This window comes from Cryptosporidium ryanae (assembly GCF_009792415.1).
Source record: "Cryptosporidium ryanae isolate 45019 chromosome Unknown contig_28, whole genome shotgun sequence".
NCBI classification, from domain to species: Eukaryota; Apicomplexa; class Conoidasida; order Eucoccidiorida; family Cryptosporidiidae; genus Cryptosporidium; species Cryptosporidium ryanae.
The window spans coordinates 252,479-273,647 of NW_027125542.1; the positions used below are offsets into that span (position 1 = coordinate 252,479).

A 21,169-nucleotide genomic window follows, 5' to 3' on the forward strand; every position below is an offset into this window, starting at 1 on the left:
TTATTTTTCTTCCCAAACTCTATATCCATTCCAATTGTCAGGTTTTATGAAATTATTTTTTTCCATAAATTTCAAGATAGTTTGTGTTGGCCCATCTACCTCTCCCCATTTTTTTCTGCAGTCTTGCTGTAGTTTATCAAGAATATGTCTTGAAAATTGCCAGTTTCCAACTAAATAGTGTTTTAGCCCTTGGTTAAATCTTCTATTAAATCCATTAAATATATGCCCCCTCATATTTTTAATATTGCCATCTGTAAAAAGTTTGGAAAATACTCTTTCATTTATAGCATTTTGATTTTTCTCTGAGATATCTCTTGTAATTGAAACAGTTGATTTATTTAGTTCCGGATTGATATCAATTGTATAGAGATCTATTGGAGTTTTGCTTCCTTTAAGTGTAACGCAATCTATTTTCCTACAAAAGTGTTTCATATTTAAAGAAAGCATGTTGAACACTGAACCAGAAAACAGAATATAAACTCCATAATGTTTAGTTGCTTCCTCTAATCTTGACGAAAGATTTACATTAGGTGATAGATAAGAGGCATCAATTTTGTATTCGGAGCCTATTGCACCTTCAATTGCCCAGCCGTAATGCAATCCAAAACCAAGTTTCAAACCATAATTTGGGATTCTAGCCTGTATATCACTCCTTAAAGATATACTCTTTAATCGTGGACAATGTGATATTTCTTTGATAATTGTTATAAAAGATAAGACTGCAAGGTCCGCAAGTAATGTTTTTATTCCATCCCATCTATTATCGTCCTTCCAGACAAATAAAAATGCATCACCGACATTTTTGTTTGCAATACCACCATATTTACAAACAATGCTGTGGGAAATTTCTGCAATTTGATTTACAAAAGGCATAACATCTTCACCTAGTATCTCAGTGATATCTGTGAAGTTTCGAATATCACAGAAACCAAATATCCCAAATACTTTTTTTCCAGGTAATTTTACGACAATTTTATTATCCTTTAAATTCTGCACTATAATGTTAGCTCCTGCAGACCCAAGACCTACTGCAAGCAGCGCTCCAAGTTTTGAGAATGTTTCCTCTAACATATTATTAGAGTTTTTCTTAATTGAGTTATTAGTTTTTTTCGTATTTTGTGACATTTCAAGAGCTAACAATGGATTTCTAGCAATTTTCATAAGTGTTCCGTTAATTCTTCTAGTAATACTAAAAATATGTTTTTCTAACAACCCTTGAAAAACAAAAACAAACATAGAGAGCATCATTAATGTTAGCATTGTGATTCCAATAGTTAAACCTGCACCAAATTGAATCGTCGCACTCATGTCAAAAACTGCAGTTATTTTTTCCTTAAGATTGTCAGGACAAATATTGGAAGAGTTGGAAAAGGCTTCAACACCAGACCTCATACATATATAACTGGAATACTGTCTTAGTGATTGCCTTCTTATACTATTAAAGTTATCTGTTGGAATTAATGAAATGCCCTCCGTTAGAGCTGGAAGAGTCAAGACCTCAACAAACCAACTTGGAAATTTAGAATTTGTGATGATTGACATTGCATTTGTAATCACTTCCAAATTCGATTTAGGGCATCCTTCACATGTTGGATTATTGTTCAGAGTAAAGGGCGCTTGTATTGCGATTAGCCTCATCCAGTTAGAAGAATCGCCAATGCTATTTTCAAATACGAAATAACTTAACTCTAACATGTACGCATTAGGCCATGTTTCATCTCCAGGGTATTGGTTTCTGAGCATTGAAAGTTGAGTTAAGTTTTTAATTTGAGAAAAGGCAGAGCTGTTTATTTTTATCCATACTGAACAGCTCAACAATGGATATAATAATACGCAGATGATTATAATAACAAACAATCTATAATTTAATAACTGTGTCAGTGAGTTGCTATTCATGTTATTTTCATTGGTATTTTCATCTATTTCTTTCATAGATGTCTCATACTCACTTTGGTTAATATCAATATACTGGTCTTCCTTTTCAACATATTTTGAAATTTTTAAATATAAATCAGTGTTTGCAAATATCATAATAAACCTTATACATTGAATAACGGATGATATTAAATGTATTTGAAATTCTTCCCCAAATCCACGTATTTGTGAGAAAATATACAAACTATCAAAATTTTCTTCAGAAACGTTTATATTGGAATAATCTATTGAATGAAATGTAATCAAATGTGCTATTAGGGTTATAAGTGCAATAATATCAAATGTTAACAAGGTATAATTATATATTTTCTTTGAAATATTATATAGTATAATCTCGATTATCCTTGCAATTACAAGAAACACAAGTATTGGGTAGATAACTTTATCTGATCTGGAGTCAGTAAATAAAAATCTAACTTCATTTATTATCATCGTAATCATTGTCAATATTCCAAAAATTATTTTCAATACTTTGCTTCCTATTATTTTGTCAAGAAAAAAAAGCTTTTCATTATATTTTTCTGAAATAAATGTCATTTTACTTAATTATTATAAAAGAAAGTGTATATAATTAATATTATATGTGACTCTTGTTAATATAGTGGTCTTATCCTAATCATTTTTTTTTGTAATTTTTGTGCATGCACATTTACTCTGTCATTACTAGACTTTATACCCCCCACCAAAACAAATCTGTTACCGCCAAAATGTGTTTTCAACTTTGTTTCCTCCAATTCCATTTTCATTCTTCAGATGATCAACACTTAAGAATCCAGGAGCATTTATTTGTTGTTCATTTTATTAATGGTTTTACATTCAAACTTGGGATCAAACTACTATACTAATGGAGAAATTTCAATTAATTTTTCATTAGAGGATTTCAGCGAATTTGAAACGCTTTCAAAGAGTTCAAATAGTTCAATACAAAATTTCGAGAATTTTTTTGATGATGATCAGAGGGTTGGAAATTATTCATTTGTAGTTGGTTACAGGGATTCACTGTTGAATTACTCAAAAAAAAAAGTTAGTTTTGTTTCAAATATAAAAAAAAGGGTAGTTTCTGGAAGATCTTACAGTGATTCACCAGAAATAGAAAGCTATTCTGAGGAAAGTTGTTATTTGTCTGTTGGTAACTTTGAAACTTCAGAGAGGGCTTTAACAAAAAGTGTTTCTGAGAATTTTAGTGCTAATTCAAGATTTACTAAGAATTCAAAGTCTTATTACCCTAATAACAGAAATAATTATTTGAGTGTTGAATTTGGAAATAATTGCGAGAATAATCACTCTGACAAAGAACATGGTGAATCTTACAACTCTTCCAGCCCTATTCTAAGTTCTCACACAAGTGATAAAAACAATTCAGATGTGAGTTCCCCAAGTACTGAGAGGAAAATTCCAATAGTAGAAGGATATGGACCATTTATTCCAAGAAAATCAAAACAACCACCGCATATTATGTTAATAGTTCACGGAATTGGGAGTAATGAGTCAGCAATAATAAAAAATTGTGAAGAGTTTGTTCAGCAATTAGAGTCGGTAAAAGCCCATTGGTTTTGGGAGGTTGAAATTGATATTACCGTTGACGTTGTTGATTGGAAAAGCAAACTTGCATCTGTACAAGACCACACATTTGATCGCATCACTCTTCCGCAACACAGGGAAAACAGAATGATTTTAAATAAAACTGTTGGTGACGTAATGTACTTCATGGTACCGAGATATGGAGATTATATTATTTCAGAAGTAGCAAAACAATTAAATAGTAAAATTAAATATTATAAATCAAAATTTTCAGATAAAGCAAAAATAGTATTGATTGGACATTCTCTAGGAAGCATAATAGTATATGAATTAGTTACAAGACAACAGACTCGAATCACAAAATCAGAAATACCGAAGCTTGAATTTGAGGTTGATCACTTGTTTTTGTGGGGCTCCCCTTTACCAGCAATGCTTGTCATGATGTTCCCTGAATTTCTTCGTTCCGGACTTTCTTTACCTAAGGGACTTGCACCTATAGAATCAAGTGGGAGCTTTATTCTAAATAAATGTTCAAAACTTAAAATATATAACATTTTTCATCCATACGATCCTATTGCATTCAGGCTTGAACCACTATTGTATCCTAACCTAGATTCACTTCCAGATCCAATACTTTTGCCATATTGGAGAAACCTTTCCAAGAGAACATATCATCAATGGGATAAAGAAATGGAGAATGCAAGAAAAGCCCTTTATGAAGGTATAAGTGGTATTACTTCTTCAATATCTAACGCAGTACTTGGTGGGATACTTGGGTGGGGAGTTGGTGGCGACGAATATAAGTCTACTCTCCAAGTAAATGTTCTTCCTAAAGACCAAAAATTCAAGCAATTAAGAGATGAATCTGTTATTTCACGTTTTAAAACAAAGTTCTCAGCGGGGAGACAAAATACGGGCCTAAATAGTGTACCAAAGATGACTGAAATTAAGTCAAAGTTTCAAAACCACGAGGATGAGGAGGCAGAGAGAGTGCAGTTTTCGTTATTGAAGGGACAAGAGTTTCCAGAAGTTCCTATAAGAGTCGATTACCAGCTTCAGGAAGGAACAACGGAACACTATATTTCTTCACTAGCATTGTTGCAATCGCATTTCAGTTACTGGAAAAGTAGAGATTTAAGTTTTTTCACATTATGGAAAATAATTGAGAATTTCGAACCGGTAATTTCTCATGAAGATTACAAAGTTGCTATTGAGCAACTTAAACATGAACAGGCAGATTTAGACAATCTAAACTCTTATTCAGATATTTCTGATGAATCATACGATAATTCTGATTCAAATTAAGATTCTAATGCTAGTATATATTAAATTATTAGACATGCTCATTCTATTTAGAGCATTGAAATTTCTAGTGTATTCTAATGTAACTAGAATTTTCTACAGCTTGTTGATAGTGGTCTCTCATTGGGACTAGCCAAGTGAAGCTCGTTGCAAAGAAACGAGGAAGGAAGTTTAACCTAACAAAATAAATTATTGTTCTCTTCCAATTTTGTTTTGGTTGTTGTGGGAAACAATCACCCTCAAAAATAGCTCTTCTTTTTTCGTCCTCTGTGTAAAATGATTCTATAATTGAGGTGATGTGATCGGCGAACTTCGGATATAATCTATAATCTTTAAAGTAGTACAGAGCAACAATAATTCCAACAATAACGAATATTAGTGTTAATAAAAATCTAAATATCGGATCAATAACATAAATATATAACAATCCACGATTTCTGTAATTTTTATTCTGATTTCTTCTAATTGTTGGCTTCGGTATTGCTATTTCTTCATTTATTATTTTAATTGAATTGTTCGTCAATTTGCATCCTGCTGAATTTGCCTCTTGACGACAATTCTGTATGCATGTATTAAGCTCTGAAAGGTTCATAGGTGTAATACCACCTGTCTTAGCTTGAATTAGCTTTAATCCGTTTTTGCACCTCTCAATACACTCTCTAAATCCATTAATTACATTTCGTTCACATTCTTGGTTAAGAATGGTATTTTGGTCAGTCTGATTATTTTGAAAATCAGAATCTGCAGTTTCATCTGTTTTCTTGGTTTGAATTAAGTTTTTTTGAACTTTATCACTTTCTATGGATTTCTTTAATTTTAGTACCTTATTTTCAGCTTTTATGCCTTCATCTATATTAGTCACATTCTTCCTTCCAAAACTGAATGGGAATAGATTGAAATTAGGCTTTAACGTTGATTCGTTTTGAGGTTTTTTTACTTTCTTGGAAGTTTCTCTCCAAAAATATTGTTTTAAGTTTAAAAATTTGTCATTTAATGATGATTTCCCTTGTTCTTTCATCGAATTAACATTTAGTCTTGATATTAAACCACTTAGACTCTCGTGCATCCATGAATTATTTTTTTTTCGCTCCTGTTTAGAGAATGATGTTATTTCATTAAAACCTTCAAATATATTAGCGGAAGTTAAATTGTAGTTCCCTGTAGGAATAAAACCATTTACTGCATCTACTCCAAACCAAGAATTAGTACTGCTCGAATTGTTATCTATCAATATTTCTGATTTCACAAATTCAATGAAAATGGTTTTAAAAGATACAAGAAAAAATATAAAGATTATGTGATAAATAAATGATTTAAACATTGTTACTAAAGTCGATTCAACTATTAAGGAATGTGCTTCCTAAATCCTCAATATCCCTTGTATTTGGTGGTAGCATGCAAACACTTTTTACCGCTTTCCATTTCAACAACCAATTTTAATTAAATATTTCCACAAATAAAGGGGATATTTTTAGATCAGGTATTAGGAGTTCAAATTTAAGACAGCTAATATTTATTCTTATTATGTATTTATTGTTCCGTTAAACTATCTTAGAATATGAGTCTTGATATCAATACCTTTAGGTATATAGCAGAAAAAAGCTAATTTTCAAATTTTTTCCTAATTATATTAGCTGCTTCAATAATATCAGACAGTACACCTTTCGGTGAGTTTTTTTTAATTTTCGTTTCAGATTTCATTTTTTTAATATTACTATCATTAGTTTTCTTCTCAACTTTATCTCCCATCATCATCTTCATGAATTCATTAAAGTCAATGTAACCATCTTGGTTGGTATCGACTTCTTTTAGCAAAGAGTTGATAGTTGATTGTTCAAATGCTTCTTGGATGAATCTCACATTTAATACTCTACTGAGTTCTTGTGGAGATATCTTTCCATCCATATCAAGATCGAATACTTTAAATGCAGCTTTACAGAGAGATTCTTGTTCATATAACTTATGGTCAATTGATGCTGCTATAAATTCTGTATAATCTATTCTACCATTCCCATCCGTATCAAGCTCCATTAAAAGGACATCTATATCATCCCCCAATTGGGAAATATTATAAATTTGGTGCAACGCACTTCTTATTTCACTTATTGTTAATACACCATCTCCATTTGTGTCTAAATTGGTGAATAGTTTCTGTAGAGCACCAATATCAGCATCATTTAGATGATAAGCTACACATGTCAATGCTAACTTTTTCAGTTTGCTTTGTCTTTGAAAATCCCTGAACTTTGCAAGTAACGAATCACAAACATCATTTGTAAATAAAGAAGCCTCGTTAGTATTCGGAGTTATGGTTAAAGATTTAATCCATGGATGATTAAGGGCGTCATGTGCATTTATCCTTTTATTTGGATCAATAGTTAGTAACCTCCTTATTAAATCTTTGGCTGAATCTGAGATGTATTTCCAGCTGTTGTGTTCAAAGGAAAATTTGCCGATTTTAACTTTCCTTAAAATTTCTACATTGTCCTTTCCATGAAACGGTGGATAACCACATAACAAAATGAAAAGTATAACGCCTGCGCTCCAAAGGTCACACAGCTTGCTATAACTTCCGTTTAATACCTCTGGAGCTACATAATATGGGGTACCAACAACAGAAGTGAATTTATGTGTTTTTGGACATTTTGCTGCAAAACCCCAGTCAATAACTTTTAATAAAGAATTAGGGGATGAGTCGGAGAAAAGTAAATTTTCAGGTTTTAAATCTCTATGCATAAACTCATTTGAATGACAATAAGCTATTGCACTAAGTACTTGTTTCATAATTAACGCAGCATATCTTTCCGAAAAATGACCACGTTTTATTATTCTATCAAACAATTCTCCACCAGTACAAATTTCCATAACAAAGTAAAGGTAGTTGCTATCCTCAAAAACTTCAAATAATTTGATAATATTTGGATGGTCAAGACGCTTCATTATTAATATTTCCCTTTTCAGACGATTAATATTTTCAAGCTTTGGTTTAAGAATAATTTTAACTGCCCTTTGAGTGCCAGATCGTTTATCTACAGCCTTTACAACGGAACCATATGAACCCCTTCCTAAATTTCCCAAATTCAGTTCATAAAAGTCATTTATATTCTTGTTTATGAGTGCGTATTCTTGAATAAAACATGTTCTGTCGAATAAACCCGATTCCAATCTTACTTTTTCATAATTTTTTGTGTTAGTGTCTATTGAAGTTTCACCTTTTGGAGTATTTATTTCCGGAGTTGATGAAAAACCCGGATAATGATTATTTTCTTTTATTTTATCAAGTTTATAATTTATATTAGCATCAACGAATGATTTGCTCTGTATGATTAACCCCCTGTTTACTTGTTCTTTACCGCTAATCTTTCTTGGATCTTGATACGGTTCATTTGGATGGAGCTTATGCTGTAACTCACCTGCACATTTTGTACACATTGCAGCATAAACTTTGTTCTCAAGATTTCCATCAGTTATTGACTTTTCTATTGAATTTTTCTCTTTTTCTGTAATTTCACAACATAGATCTTCATTTTTTTCCAATTTTATATTGATGTTTTCAAAAGTGTTTTGAATTAAGGGTACCATTTTTGTTCCTTCACACACAATTTGTTTATCTGAAACATTGTCAATATTTGGCATTCTAAAATTAAAAATTCAATTTTGATGCTATACTTATTTTCAGGGTTTTGTTAAAGGCGAGTAACTTAAAACCTAAAAATCAAATACTGATTGTTCGACATGTTATCCTAGAGTCTTGTCCTTTTAGGCGGTAATACAGGGGTCCGGACTTTTTTTTTAGTTCGGGTATGTGCATTTCATTTGATCATATGAAAATTCATTTCTCAGGCACATGAAGGGAAAACAAAGAGAGGTGTATGTAAATATTAACTAAAAATTCAATTAAATACTTGATAATAATCACAGAGACTAGTTGATATCATAAAAATGTAATTATGCTATTATTGTAAATAAAAATAATAACTAAATTCATAAATTAAATGACCTGCGGTTAAAAATTTACAAGTGTGTTTGGTTTCTGGAGAAATAAATAACAATTAATTTGCATATATTATTGCCACAAAACATACATTTTAAGATTTTTAGGCCTTTTCTTGGATTAAGTCATCATCGGACTTTCTTGTCCTAATTCGGTTTGGATTATTAATTAATAAGTTAATTGGAGCAACAAACATTATTAATGAAGCTACCACATAGAACAGATGGAAATAAAAATACTTTGATGGTGAAAGATTACTGTACATAAGTGGTATTGCAGTATAAATGAACCCAACTGGAGCAGTTGTTAACGCCATTAGGAAATTAATATTCGAGAATCCAAAGCATTCAGCCAAGTAGCAATATGCCGTCGAGTATATGCAACTTGAATATGTAAAAAATATGAAAAAAGAGATGATCCTCATATAGTGTGACAGGTTAAATAAAAACAAAAATGATACGGTTATACCGAGAGTATTTTGTAGCAAAATCCCATTTGAAACACCTATTTTATCCATGATAAATCCATTAGTCAATGAGAATAAGAAGGAAAAGCACTGTAATGTTGAAAAAATAGACATTTGCCTTCTTACAAGTGTTATATCAACATTTCCTGTCTCAAAAAGAAAAGTATCGAGGCATGCTTTAATTGAGTCAGATCTAAACACTGTTAAAGTAAAGTAAGGTAGCAACAGAATAAAAAACGATGAGCATAGTTGTTCCTTAAGTGGCTTGTAATGAAGAGAAGGATAATTATTCGTATTTTCGGTTTGAGAATCTGGGTTTGTGTCGCTGTTTATTGGTAAAATTTTCTTAAATGAATCCTTTGGTATTAGAACAATAGCAATTATTGCTAAAGTCCCACAAATTAAAATAGAATAAATTGATAAAATTACTCTTAAGCTAATACCAGAATAATTATGTAAGTGATAAATGAAATAAAATACAAATGCAGATACATCTCCCATTGTACTTAGAATTGATATTATTTGGTTCTCATGATTTGGAAATAGATTAGTAATTGAAACTACACTGTTAAAGATAGGACCTTGCGGAATACCAATTAAAATAAATCCAAGTGGATACAGTGGGAAACCAGAGTTGCTAACACAAAAAATCAGAATACCTGAAATAAACATAAGTTGACCTATTAAACCAGTGAGTTTTGGACCTATATTATCAAATATTTTTCCACCACCCAAAATAGAGAGAATGATATTAGGTGCCATAATACCTGCTGTCCAGCAAGAGGTAATATAATTATCTTGCGCCTTACATTTTGCTCCAGATGGAAGCAATTCATAGTTATTTTGATCACAAAGCCATTCATACGCCCCTAGTTTGATCATAATAAACCTAATACATATGCTTTGTTGGATTGCAGATGTTGTTAGACAACAAAAAATGCAATATATTGCCAATAAAACATAGCGGTTAATACCATAAGGTGTAGCTTGTCTCATATTTTTTTAGTGATGGAGAAGATGTATGATCCTTTTTTTTCTATTCTGCCATTTTATTCTAGAGCCTCTAAATTGTAAAACAGGACTTGAAAAATACGTTCAAAGCGCCAACAAATATTGCCGCCGATTACTTTTAGGAAAAGCTTTCTATTCATCGTTGTCCCACTCATTATTTTCGTAAGTATATCTTAATTTTTTTCCTGTCACATCTTAAAACTTGGTTTAATCTGGTTACTTACATCCTTAAATTTATTTAGAAGAAAATTTATGAGTTTTATATTAGTTAGTGATGTATTGGAAGTTTTCACAGTTTCTGTTTAGAAGCAAATAGTGACTCTTATTTTAATAAGAAGTGCTAGATGAATTATTTGAGTTTGACTAGCAGAAATAGTAGTTTGTTTACTTTAAATTACATTGTTAACTATATTAGCTTCAATGTAGTTTATAATGTTTTATATGTGAAATGTAATAGCCTTTCCAAGGAAAAATATTTTAGAAGATGTATTTCAAGTGAAAGTAATCCATATAAAGTGCTCGGTATTTCAAATAGGTCATCTCATGAAGAGATTAAGAAGAAGTTTTGCGAACTTGCAAAGAAATATCATCCTGATTTGAATCCATCTATTGAGTCAAAGAATGAGATGAGTAAAATACTCAGGTAAGTGAATCACTACAAAAAAAAAATTTAATCATTTCTTTAGTGCTTACGAAATATTGTCTGACCCTGTTAAAAGAAAAAAATATGATGAATCGAGCAACTTGACGAGTGGCAAAAATTTTCACTTTGATTCAAATATTAGATTTGTCGATGATGCATGGATATTTAATTCATTTAGAGATCATATAAATCTTATGAAGTTCTTTGGGAATTTTGCATCTAGAAATAATTTTTATAGGACAAATTTTATGGGAAGTAACATTAATCATTTTATAGAGATTGATTTTTTTGATGCTATTAACGGGGTTTCACATGTGATTAATACAAATTTAAAATTCAGATGCAATAAATGCGATGGGAATGGGTCAATTATGGGATCTTCATTCTGCCCTTATTGTAAGGGTATTGGAATTTCAATAATGAAAAAAAAATCGCTGACTATTTATTCTCAATGTGAAAATTGCAGTGGAGTTGGGTATATTAAATTAAAATGTAGGTATTGCAATGGTGCTGGAGCCATATCAAAACCAAAGAAAGTAAGTTTGGTAATACCAAAGGGAACAAAAACAGGAAAAGAAATTAGAGTTATTGGAGAAGGTAATTACGGCCCAGGAGGGTATGGTGATTTAATTGTAATAGTTAATGTAATTCCTCATCCAAAGATTAGATGGATAAATAATGATGTTCATGTAAATATCAACGTTCCATTAAAAACCATTATTTTTGGGGGTGAAATAAGTATTCCAAGCATCAGAGTTAGGGATAAACTTTTAAAATTATTTATCCCTCCCAATACGAACCCAAGAGTTCCATTTGTTCTGAAAAAGAAGGGACCTCCAATATATGGAAGTGAAGATTTTGGAGACTATATAATACATTTCTCCGCAGAAATTTCGGAGAAAGATATTATCGAAAAAAATATGTGTTTATCAGGAACGAACAACAACATAATAAACTCTGCAGAGAGCAGGAAATCTGAGAATAAAAAAACAATCCACTTCAGATATAACTTAGTTTCTAAAGTAGGTAAAATTTTTAACAGGTTAATTGAAAAATTATATTAGATATTTCAAGTTACTTATTAGGTCTAATACTTTTATATTGAAAAAATATCATTACTCGTAAAAACCCACAATTTTAGAGTCTTTCTATTTAAGGCATTAATGATTATTTTTTTTTTATCCCCCACCCACTAATTCAACGATCTTATGTAAAAAAAAAATACATGTTTATAGGATAAATAAATTATAAAAATTGTTTGCGCAAATTTTTGTTGAGTTTAAAACTCGTAGATGACAGTATGTTTAAAAAATACACCGATATGTGCAGATAGTAAAAACACTTTATTTTTTTAATAGACAAGATCTATCAGCTGGGAGAAGTACCTTTATTTTTCGATTGCAATTTCAAGTAGATTAAAGGAACTTGAGTGTTTATGGAGGCAACCACAGAGTGACATGTCACTTATTAATTGGTACATAAAACAAGTTTTAGGTAGTGTAAGTGATTAAATACGAAATAGCATACAGTAACATTATTTTTTAGAACGATCCTCAAAATATTCAATTTGGAGAGACTTCATTTGAAGAATACAGTTTAATGATTTCAAAAGCAATTGAAGATGGAATGATTCAGGTAAGTGTCCTTTTTAATAAATGTGTTAAATAAAGATTTAAATGAATAAAAAATAGGTTGTAGGTTCATACCAAGATCCTATTGACGGCGTAAATGTTAGACTCCTAAAATCTAATAAACTTTTCTTTCCTGAAATTTGGTCATAAGCAGGCAAATTTTCACTCTTAATTCTTAAGCGGTCGTTTTATAGACGTCATGGAATTAATAGTCTGAAGAGCCACATAAATTGAAAAAAAAGTAAATGTTCTAATGTTTATTTCACATAATTCAAATGAATAACTATCCTGCTGCTCAACAGGTATATTTCTCAACTCATAATGCTCTACGTGCAGGTGAAAATGAGGTTCAGAAATTTATATTATATATTGATGAATTGAGGGGAACAAGAAGAATTTTATTGTCAATCTATCCCTTTTATGATTGTCAAATGGTTAAAAGACTAGTTATTAAGTACTTAGGTCTTCCAGAAGGAACAAGCATTCGGGATGTTCAATTGTTTTATAGAGGAGTTGAAATTCCGAACGGCAGGTTCATGCATATTTTTGAAAAACAAAAGTATCCCTTACATTATTCATTGAGAATGAACGAATCTGATTTTGGGATTAGAAGTACCGGAATTAAATGGTCAGAAAAAATACAAAAACTAGTAGTCGAGGTAAAGTTAGCAATGCAAAGAAATGTCCACCCAAGGCTTACATTGGACGGCACTGGAGCCACGTATCGTATGTACAATGCAAAAGGACAAGTAATAGCAATGTTTAAACCACTTGATGAGGAGGCATTTTCACCTAACAACCCTAGAGGATATCAAGGAAAATTGGGACAGCAAGGCTTTAGATCAGGGGTATTATCAGGTGAAGGGGCAAGTAGGGAGGTTGCTACTGCAATCTGGGATGCATATTACCACAACTTTGCAGGTGTACCGGATACAACTTTATTGGAGGCTTGCCATGAGGCTTTTAACTATAGTTCTTGGAGCAAAGTTACTTTGGAATGGGGAGATATATTTGAAAAAAACAATTCTAAAATAAATGAAGATATAAGTGTAAATTGGAAGTTAGGTGCATTTCAGGAGTATATTTCTACATCAGAAACGGTTGGAAATTTTAACCCCTCTATTTTCAGTATTAGAGATGTACATAGAATTGGTATACTAGATATATGTTTATTTAACCTAGACAGAAATGATAGCAATATTCTTGTTCTCCCGAATCCTCCAAATTACTCTGCAAAAATAACCAATAGTTCATCTAATAATATTTCAAACAGCCCTTATGAACACCCACTAAGTACTCCCGATGGAAAAAGGACCAAGTATAAGCTTGTTCCAATAGATCATGGACTTTGCCTACCTGATGTTTTAGATGTTGCCCAATTCGATTGGATCTGGTATGATTGGCCACAATCTAAAATACCATTCAATAGGTCAGAATTAAAGGTCATAAAGCATATGAATCCGGATGCTGATGCAGAGAGATTGAAAAGAAAATTACTCATTAGAAGTGAGTGTTTAAGAAGCATGCAGGTTTCAGTAAGGTGGCTAAAATTAGCAGCTTCTATGCATCTGAATTTGTTTCAAATCGCTGGTTTTCTTTGTAGAGAGGATTTAGAGATTCCCTCATTTATGGAGCAGTTAATTCAGCTCAGTTTACAGCGTTGTTACAGAGCATTCGACGCAGCATCTTTTGTTTCATCAAATAGACTCGGTTATTTACATATTGACTTGGCAACATCTGCAATACACATATCTAGGAAATCTGTCTCTGAAACAAAATTAGATGTGAATAATTCAAATTGTCTCGAAACTAGACCACCAGCTTCAGATGACAGTTCAATTGCATCTTCAATTGAAGACTCTAGTTATTCATCCTCTGATGACTCTGTGATAAAAAGCAAGTTGTGGAGGTCATGTAAAAGTAAGAGAACTCAAAATAAATCTCAAGATGAACAGAATTCGGAAAACACACTCGAAATTGGACCAAATGAGAAAAGCAGTTCTCCCAGCTTTCAGAAAGGCTGTTTAGGTGGAGTTACTAGAAATACCGCTTATAGAAGCCAACTGTTGCTTGGGATGGCTCCTCAAAATACGACATGGGTATTGCTAGATAGAGAGAACAAGCCAATACCAATACAATGGGGCGACAAACACTTTGAGCGTGTTTTCTTTGAAATCCTAGAAAAAGAGATGAAGCACTCCCTAGTTGAAAAACATCCGGACTGGGAAGAGTATCCCTATTTTGGAGACGAACTACATGTTGAATAAATTATCAATTGCTATACAACAGAATAATGCTAGTATATATAGTTTTATTTTTTCCTCCTAAATATTGATTTTGGGGATACAGTAAATTATTCGCCTCAATTACGAAAAGTAGCTTAGAGGAGACTTTTTTTTCGATAAAACAGCTGCTATTCCTTCTACAAAGTCTTCGTGACATAGTACAGTTGCTCCTCTTCTTAGAGCTGTCATTCCTGCTTCAACACAGACGGCTTTAAGTTGTGCACCGTTAAAGTCATCGGTAGATCTAGATAGTTCTTGGAAGTTCACATCTTCTAAGTCAACATTCATCTTCCTACTATGTATTTGAAGTATTCTAGATCTCGCTTCCTCATTTGGATGTGGTAGTTCAACTTTTCTATCAAGTCTACCAGACCTTAGAAGAGCGGGATCAAGTGTGTCAGGCCTGTTTGTTGCTGCAATGACCTTTACACTATCGTCTGAACTAAATCCATCTAGTTGATTAAGAAGTTCAAGCATAGTTCTCTGAACTTCACGATCACCACTATGCTCACTATCGAACCTTTTCATTCCAATTGCATCTAATTCATCAATAAAAATTATGGATGGAGCTTTCTCACGTGCAATTTGGAACGCATCTCTAACCATTTTGGCACCATCACCAATGAACATTTGGACAAGTTGGGGTCCTGCAAGTTTTAAAAATGTTGCTTTGGTTTGTGCAGCGCATGCACGGGCTAAAAGTGTTTTACCAGTACCTGGTGGCCCGTACATTAAAATACCCTTTGGAGGTTTAATTCCAATTTTCTCAAATCTCTCTTTGTGTGTCATTGGTAACACAATTGCTTCAACTAATTCTTGTATTTGTTTATCTAAACCTCCAATATCTGAGTATTCCTCCATTGGTTTCTCATCAACTTCCATAGCCTTTACTCTCGAATCATATTCAGGGGGCAGCTTGTCCAAAATAAGATAGCTATCCTTATTCACACCTACCAAATCTCCTGGTTTAAGTTCAGACTCTGGAACTAACCCTATTACTGGAAGAAAAACTGTTTGTCTCGACGAAGTTTTAATGACCATACATTTTTCATTTTTATCCCCATCGAATTCAACTCCATCACCTTCGTTCTCTTGATTTCTAAAGTCTAGAGATTCCACCACATTAGCAACTAAATATGGAAGCTGTTTGTTGAGTTTAATCTTTTCGGTATTACTTCTAATTCTTTCATTCATTTGTCCTAATTCGTGTCTTAAACGATTACTTTCACTCTTCATCAATCTAATCTCACCGTCTAGTAATCTGATTCTAGATTGTAACTCTGGAACACTCAACACTTTCACACTTTCTATAGCGTCCTCCGATGACCAGTTATCTGTGCCTTCTTCCATTGACATCTTTCATCCAACTCACCTCAGAACTTAAAAGAAAAACAAGATCCTAAAATAACTACTCCCCTCTCCCACAAGGAAATTTATTTGTAGCCGCCTATAAACAGAATTTTTTTATCTTACTTGTCTATATTGTGAATTTTGTAATTGAGAAAAAAACTAAGACTCGGTATCAAACAGGTTCTAACAAATATAATACAGTTTAATGTAAACGCTTTTATATTATGATATAACAATTTCCTCATTCTAACACTATTTATTGTTAAATTTGAGGGATGACTTTTTTTCCAAGGATTTATCACAAGACTTTTATTTATTCGTGCATTTTTCTGTCTTTAGTCAGTGAATAAAAGAATTTTTTTGGTTTGTGAATGCCTTTTGTTATATAGTTGTCTAATGAAATTCTCAAAAAATTATCTCTTCATTTTGTCTAACTGTGAAGGTGATAAATATTTGGTTTTTAGTGCCTCTAAAGTTTCCTCGAAATGATTCTGACTGTTAATAAAGTTCATTAGTTTAGTAATAAGAAAACATATCAAATTTCTTTTGGCAGTTTTTCCCGTGTGGGGGTTGAGGTACCCAAAGTTAAATAAAACAATTCAGAACGATATAATCGGAGACTATACAAAGTAGTTTCGAGTTGAGAGGCAGTCTGTACTAGTATCAAATACAATGTCTAGAAAGGAAACTTAGAAAAATTAATATGACTCAGCAATTTAATTAACATAAAATCATATAAAAAATGTGATGACTAATAATTTCGTATAATCAAGTATTATTTATTATTAATTATTGGATTTAAGCGATATAAATACCTGTAAAAGTTGTTAAATTATTTATAAATAGATATATTAGGCATTACAAGTTATAAGAGTGTCTTGGTAAAGAAACTGATTAATACAGTATAAAGAAATATAATTGCATTATTAGTAATAGTTTCGAGGAATAACATTAAAGTAATAGATAGATAAAGGATGTGAGTATAAAACCTGTCTTGACTAGATTTGTTTATTTATTCTTTTAAATCGTCAAAATTCCACTGATTTCACCTTTTTAAATTAAATTGTATACGAAAGAAAACACGAATCTCGAAGCGCTCTGTGGTAGTGGCGCTTAGAAGAACTTTGTCGTAGAGTAGGATGATGTCTTCACTAAATGTCGACATAGACAATAAGGTTGCGAGGGAGTTTTTTCTTTGTTAAGGTAAACATTATTTATAGACACTCATATGATGCAAAGTATCCATATCAATCTTATTTTCCTGTGCTGAAAAAAATGGAATAAGTGCTGGAATTACCGGCTGATGAGTGTAAGATTGATTGTGACCTTAATTTATTAGTTTAAATATTTGATAATTCAGCTCGTAAATGTATGTAAATGTTCAAGGTTATTCCAATAAAATTTAGAGTAAATTTTGGCTTAAATTAATGAAGAAGACTTATCTTTTTTATTACGATAATACAAATGACCCTTTGCCATCACTTCTATTACCTTATTATATTTCTAATAGATTCCTTATAAATATATTCAAGAAAGGATTTATTATCTCCATAGGTTTATTATGAATTTGAGCATTCATCAATTTAGTTATTAAAAAGGATTTATTAATTAAAAGACTACTCAAAAGACATACTTGGTACGGGACCATGGTAAAAGTTTGCACTAATTACTATTATTTAAGCATGAGGGTTACTTGTCATCAGTCGAGAATGGAGAGAATAATAATATCAAAAGCTTCATTCAAAAGCCATGACTTTAGGAAATGTCGGATGAAAGGAAAAAACAGTTCTTTAAGGTACACCATTGTAGTTGTCTTATTATAATCAGGACCTTAATGCTATCTTTTCAGGAAAACTGCGATAATATAGTTTATATTGCATATTATCGGGGCTATATTTATTCATCCAATATCAATCCAGATATTATATATAAGGTTTTTGTTTTCTTAATTGATTTTAAATTATTCGTTTCTTTTTCTCTATTTAGACGCTTTCTTGCGACCGTCTTCCACTTTATGATTACTCGTAGTTGACACATGGCGCTCTGCGTTCTCCTCATATTTAGTCGACAAAGTTTTCATTAACTAAAAGAAATAAAGAAAGATGGAGTTAGTTAATCTTCCAAAAAGACAATGGTATCCTATTCGTGACAGTTCTGTGAGCTTTGAGATGACGTATCCTCAAAATGTCTCATTGGTACAGACCGTTTCTACTTTACAATGTAACCGTGAATATATAGTACATATGTTCTCTGAAATTCCAAGAGTTATACTACTAGAATCAGGCACTCACTGCTATGAAGAGTTGAATAACAACTCTAATTGTAGCAGCAAACTAGCAGGTCTTGGGATGGAGAACTTTTCTCTTTCACAAATGTCAAATAACATAGTTTATACCACCGGGAATAACATTTCAATAGTGAACATACAATCAGACAAAATAAGTACAATTTTAACTGGTGAATTCAGATGGAAAAATGTTTTATTCAACCCTGTAGATGACCGTTTCTTTGTCGCTTGGAGTGAGAACAGTGTATATATTTGGAACAGATACACGTATGAACTTAATTTAATGCAAGCTGAGAATCAAAATCCGGCCGCTTCGAAGTCATCTCAAATTCATAGTATTGGATTTTCCAGTTTTATAAGAGCATATTATCCAAATAGTGTGAATATTTCTAACTGCAATTTTGTTGGAGATTATGTTGTTATTTTCACTAAAAAAGGACTTTATGACCTAGTTTCACTAGATTTGGCTCCTGGAGAATATTTTAGAAACTTTGGAACCAAATCTATAATTGGTAAAAACGATTTATTACTTGATGTTGTAGTATTTCCTAATTCCAAATCAACAGAAGGTTCTAACTCAATAGAGAAGTTTCTAATTTCTACTTTGTCAGTTAACAATGGTATTTATAAAGTAGAACTTTTATTTCTCCCAATCAATCTTGAGAAGGATTGCATTAGTGTGCAATCAATAAATATTCACATTTCAGAAGAAAATAAGTGTGTTTCTCAGCACATAGCCAATTTCATTAGTCCATTTTGGGGTGACTACATTGCAATACATATTTTTAATCAAATTGTGATCTTTTCAATGAGCAACGACTTTTTTATTAATGGTGTTTATTTGTTTCCATCTAGAATTTTAGAAACTGCAGCATTCCGTCCTCCAAGGAATATTTCATGGATAGACATTGGAGTAGAAGTTGATAAAAAAAAAGTGATAGGGAAGCAGCCTATAGAAGTTTTTGTCTCTAATATTTTTGGTGGTTTAGAATCGATAATTGTTCCCTCTTTAAATCAAGTTGATACTAATAATACTGGAGATGACTTTGGAATTTTAAATGGTATCAATTCAAAACATTGTGAAATGGGAAATATTATTGAATCAAAGAATGATGTAACTGACGACTACTACTCGGCATTAATATCAAATTCCTGTCTCAAAGTTGATAAAAATCACACACAAAGCAGTAACAGATCTCAATGCGGCAATAATAGATCGGATATTTTATCTTCATTGTTCGGAACTCTGAATTTGAACGAAGAAGAAATTGAAAATGGAAAGCAAAAGTCAACAACATGTGTGAACTGCACTGTGGAAAGTAATATTAACGACATAAAAGATAAAAGTGAACTATTGACAAGGGATATACAAATTATTCTACAAGACTTTGCCGATAATATTAAAAATTCATTTTCTGAGATAATAAACGAAAAAATTTTCCCAATAGAAGAAAGTATTCGAGAGATGAAGTTGCTTATATCTGAAGTCTATGGAGTAAATGACAAAAATAAGAGCACTTTAAATTTGTTGAAAAAATTGGAACCATTAATTAACGAGCAAAATAATAAATTCATGAAGAAGATTGAAACTGTCGATAACAAAACAGAAAAAATATTGAGGGAATTTAAAAATACCAACGAAAAACTCAATAAGATAAATAAGAATATTGATATCAAGAATGAAAGTTCAATTGAAAACTTTACAAGGGTTATTGCAGATTCATTTGAAGCCTTAACAAATGTTGTTTCAGAACTACAATTAACAATTAACAGGTTTGAATCGAATGTAAACAGTTCTCCTTTAAGTGGTTTACCTTCTGATAGTAATGGAGTTTCTAATAAATCAAAACATAAGGAGATTGAAGCTCAAATAGAAGATGCTCTTAATCAAAAGCAATATGATCGTGCATTTGCTATTGCAATATCAACTGATCAAGCTGCAATAACATCTCAATCTGAAAAAGGGTATTTTCACAACGAAGAATGTTGGGTACTTAATCTCTCACAGAAGTTTGATCCGTGTGTTTGGTTAGACAGCGAACCATTACCAATAAGTTATCCCGTAATTTTGGGTATATCCAAAATATTAAGTGACACTGTTCCATGTTTGATTGTTTCACTTAAAGACTTGTCTGGAATTGCACAACAGACCGGAATTTCAGATATGAAAATGAGAATTCTTTGGATCAAAGAAACAATACATTGCTTTGAACCATTTACTGATGCACTAACACCTGAAGACATCATTCAAATACTTAACGAGATATCAGAAACTATGAATAAGTGTGTCAATTTAATAAATACATTTTCAGACAACGAAAAGCATTCTAGTTGTAACGTACCATTATGTTTTACTGACAACTCTATATTGAGCGATATAACAAGCATATTAAGACAAATTAGAAGGATCACTAGGAATATCACATCTAATATGAAGTAGCCAAATAATTTTATTAAAACAATACCCCTTGTGTTAACATTCTATAAACCTCACCACCCGCCTGCCGTTGTTTATAAACCTCATTTCCAGGGTAATATGTTTTCAACCTGGCTCTATCGGTATTCTCATAAGGTAGTCGTTGACAGTAGTTACCGGTTTGTTGGCGTCAGTTTCGACTTGAAATGGCGTTTGATGACCGGTTTTATTTGTGCTTGTGTCGTGTTCAAGTGCGGTGGTGTTCACGTCATGTTGGGCCTGCGTTGCACGCATGTTCTCGAGGTGTTGTATTGTTATGGTCTCCATA

At 31.9% G+C, this 21,169-nt stretch overlaps 9 protein-coding genes across 9 annotated transcripts; 4 read left to right on the forward strand and 5 right to left on the reverse strand.

The window, feature by feature from the left end:
* On the reverse strand, window positions 1-2,472 carry FG386_001770 (membrane associated adenylyl cyclase with 6 transmembrane regions and an adenylyl cyclase domain; the record flags this gene model as incomplete). The annotated part of the gene is made up of 1 exon (XM_067341163.1): window positions 1-2,472. One exon carries the CDS (start codon window positions 2,470-2,472, stop codon window positions 1-3), a length of 2,472 nt encoding a protein of 823 aa, XP_067197125.1.
* A 267-nt stretch (window positions 2,473-2,739) lies between these two features.
* FG386_001771 (uncharacterized protein) lies at window positions 2,740-4,761 on the forward strand (the record flags this gene model as incomplete). The annotated part of the gene is made up of 1 exon (XM_067341164.1): window positions 2,740-4,761. The coding sequence occupies one exon, from the start codon at window positions 2,740-2,742 to the stop codon at window positions 4,759-4,761; it is 2,022 nt and encodes a 673-aa protein (XP_067197126.1).
* A 64-nt stretch (window positions 4,762-4,825) lies between these two features.
* On the reverse strand, window positions 4,826-6,079 carry FG386_001772 (uncharacterized protein; the record flags this gene model as incomplete). Its single annotated transcript, XM_067341165.1, has 1 exon — window positions 4,826-6,079. One exon carries the CDS (start codon window positions 6,077-6,079, stop codon window positions 4,826-4,828), a length of 1,254 nt encoding a protein of 417 aa, XP_067197127.1.
* A 281-nt stretch (window positions 6,080-6,360) lies between these two features.
* Window positions 6,361-8,394, reverse strand: FG386_001773 (calcium-dependent protein kinase; the record flags this gene model as incomplete). The annotated part of the gene is made up of 1 exon (XM_067341166.1): window positions 6,361-8,394. The coding sequence occupies one exon, from the start codon at window positions 8,392-8,394 to the stop codon at window positions 6,361-6,363; it is 2,034 nt and encodes a 677-aa protein (XP_067197128.1).
* Window positions 8,395-8,855: 461 nt separating this feature from the next.
* FG386_001774 (uncharacterized protein) lies at window positions 8,856-10,214 on the reverse strand (the record flags this gene model as incomplete). The annotated part of the gene is made up of 1 exon (XM_067341167.1): window positions 8,856-10,214. One exon carries the CDS (start codon window positions 10,212-10,214, stop codon window positions 8,856-8,858), a length of 1,359 nt encoding a protein of 452 aa, XP_067197129.1.
* Window positions 10,215-10,573: 359 nt separating this feature from the next.
* Window positions 10,574-12,540, forward strand: FG386_001775 (uncharacterized protein; the record flags this gene model as incomplete). The annotated part of the gene is made up of 4 exons (XM_067341168.1): window positions 10,574-10,872; window positions 10,916-11,894; window positions 12,231-12,371; window positions 12,418-12,540. 4 exons carry the CDS (start codon window positions 10,574-10,576, stop codon window positions 12,538-12,540), a joined length of 1,542 nt encoding a protein of 513 aa, XP_067197130.1.
* A 238-nt stretch (window positions 12,541-12,778) lies between these two features.
* FG386_001777 (uncharacterized protein) lies at window positions 12,779-14,770 on the forward strand (the record flags this gene model as incomplete). The annotated part of the gene is made up of 1 exon (XM_067341170.1): window positions 12,779-14,770. The coding sequence occupies one exon, from the start codon at window positions 12,779-12,781 to the stop codon at window positions 14,768-14,770; it is 1,992 nt and encodes a 663-aa protein (XP_067197132.1).
* Window positions 14,771-14,869: 99 nt separating this feature from the next.
* Window positions 14,870-16,144, reverse strand: FG386_001778 (26S protease subunit regulatory subunit 6a; the record flags this gene model as incomplete). Its single annotated transcript, XM_067341171.1, has 1 exon — window positions 14,870-16,144. The coding sequence occupies one exon, from the start codon at window positions 16,142-16,144 to the stop codon at window positions 14,870-14,872; it is 1,275 nt and encodes a 424-aa protein (XP_067197133.1).
* Window positions 16,145-18,240: 2,096 nt separating this feature from the next.
* On the forward strand, window positions 18,241-20,865 carry FG386_001779 (uncharacterized protein; the record flags this gene model as incomplete). Its single annotated transcript, XM_067341172.1, has 1 exon — window positions 18,241-20,865. The coding sequence occupies one exon, from the start codon at window positions 18,241-18,243 to the stop codon at window positions 20,863-20,865; it is 2,625 nt and encodes an 874-aa protein (XP_067197134.1).
* Window positions 20,866-21,169: the final 304 nt, after the last annotated feature.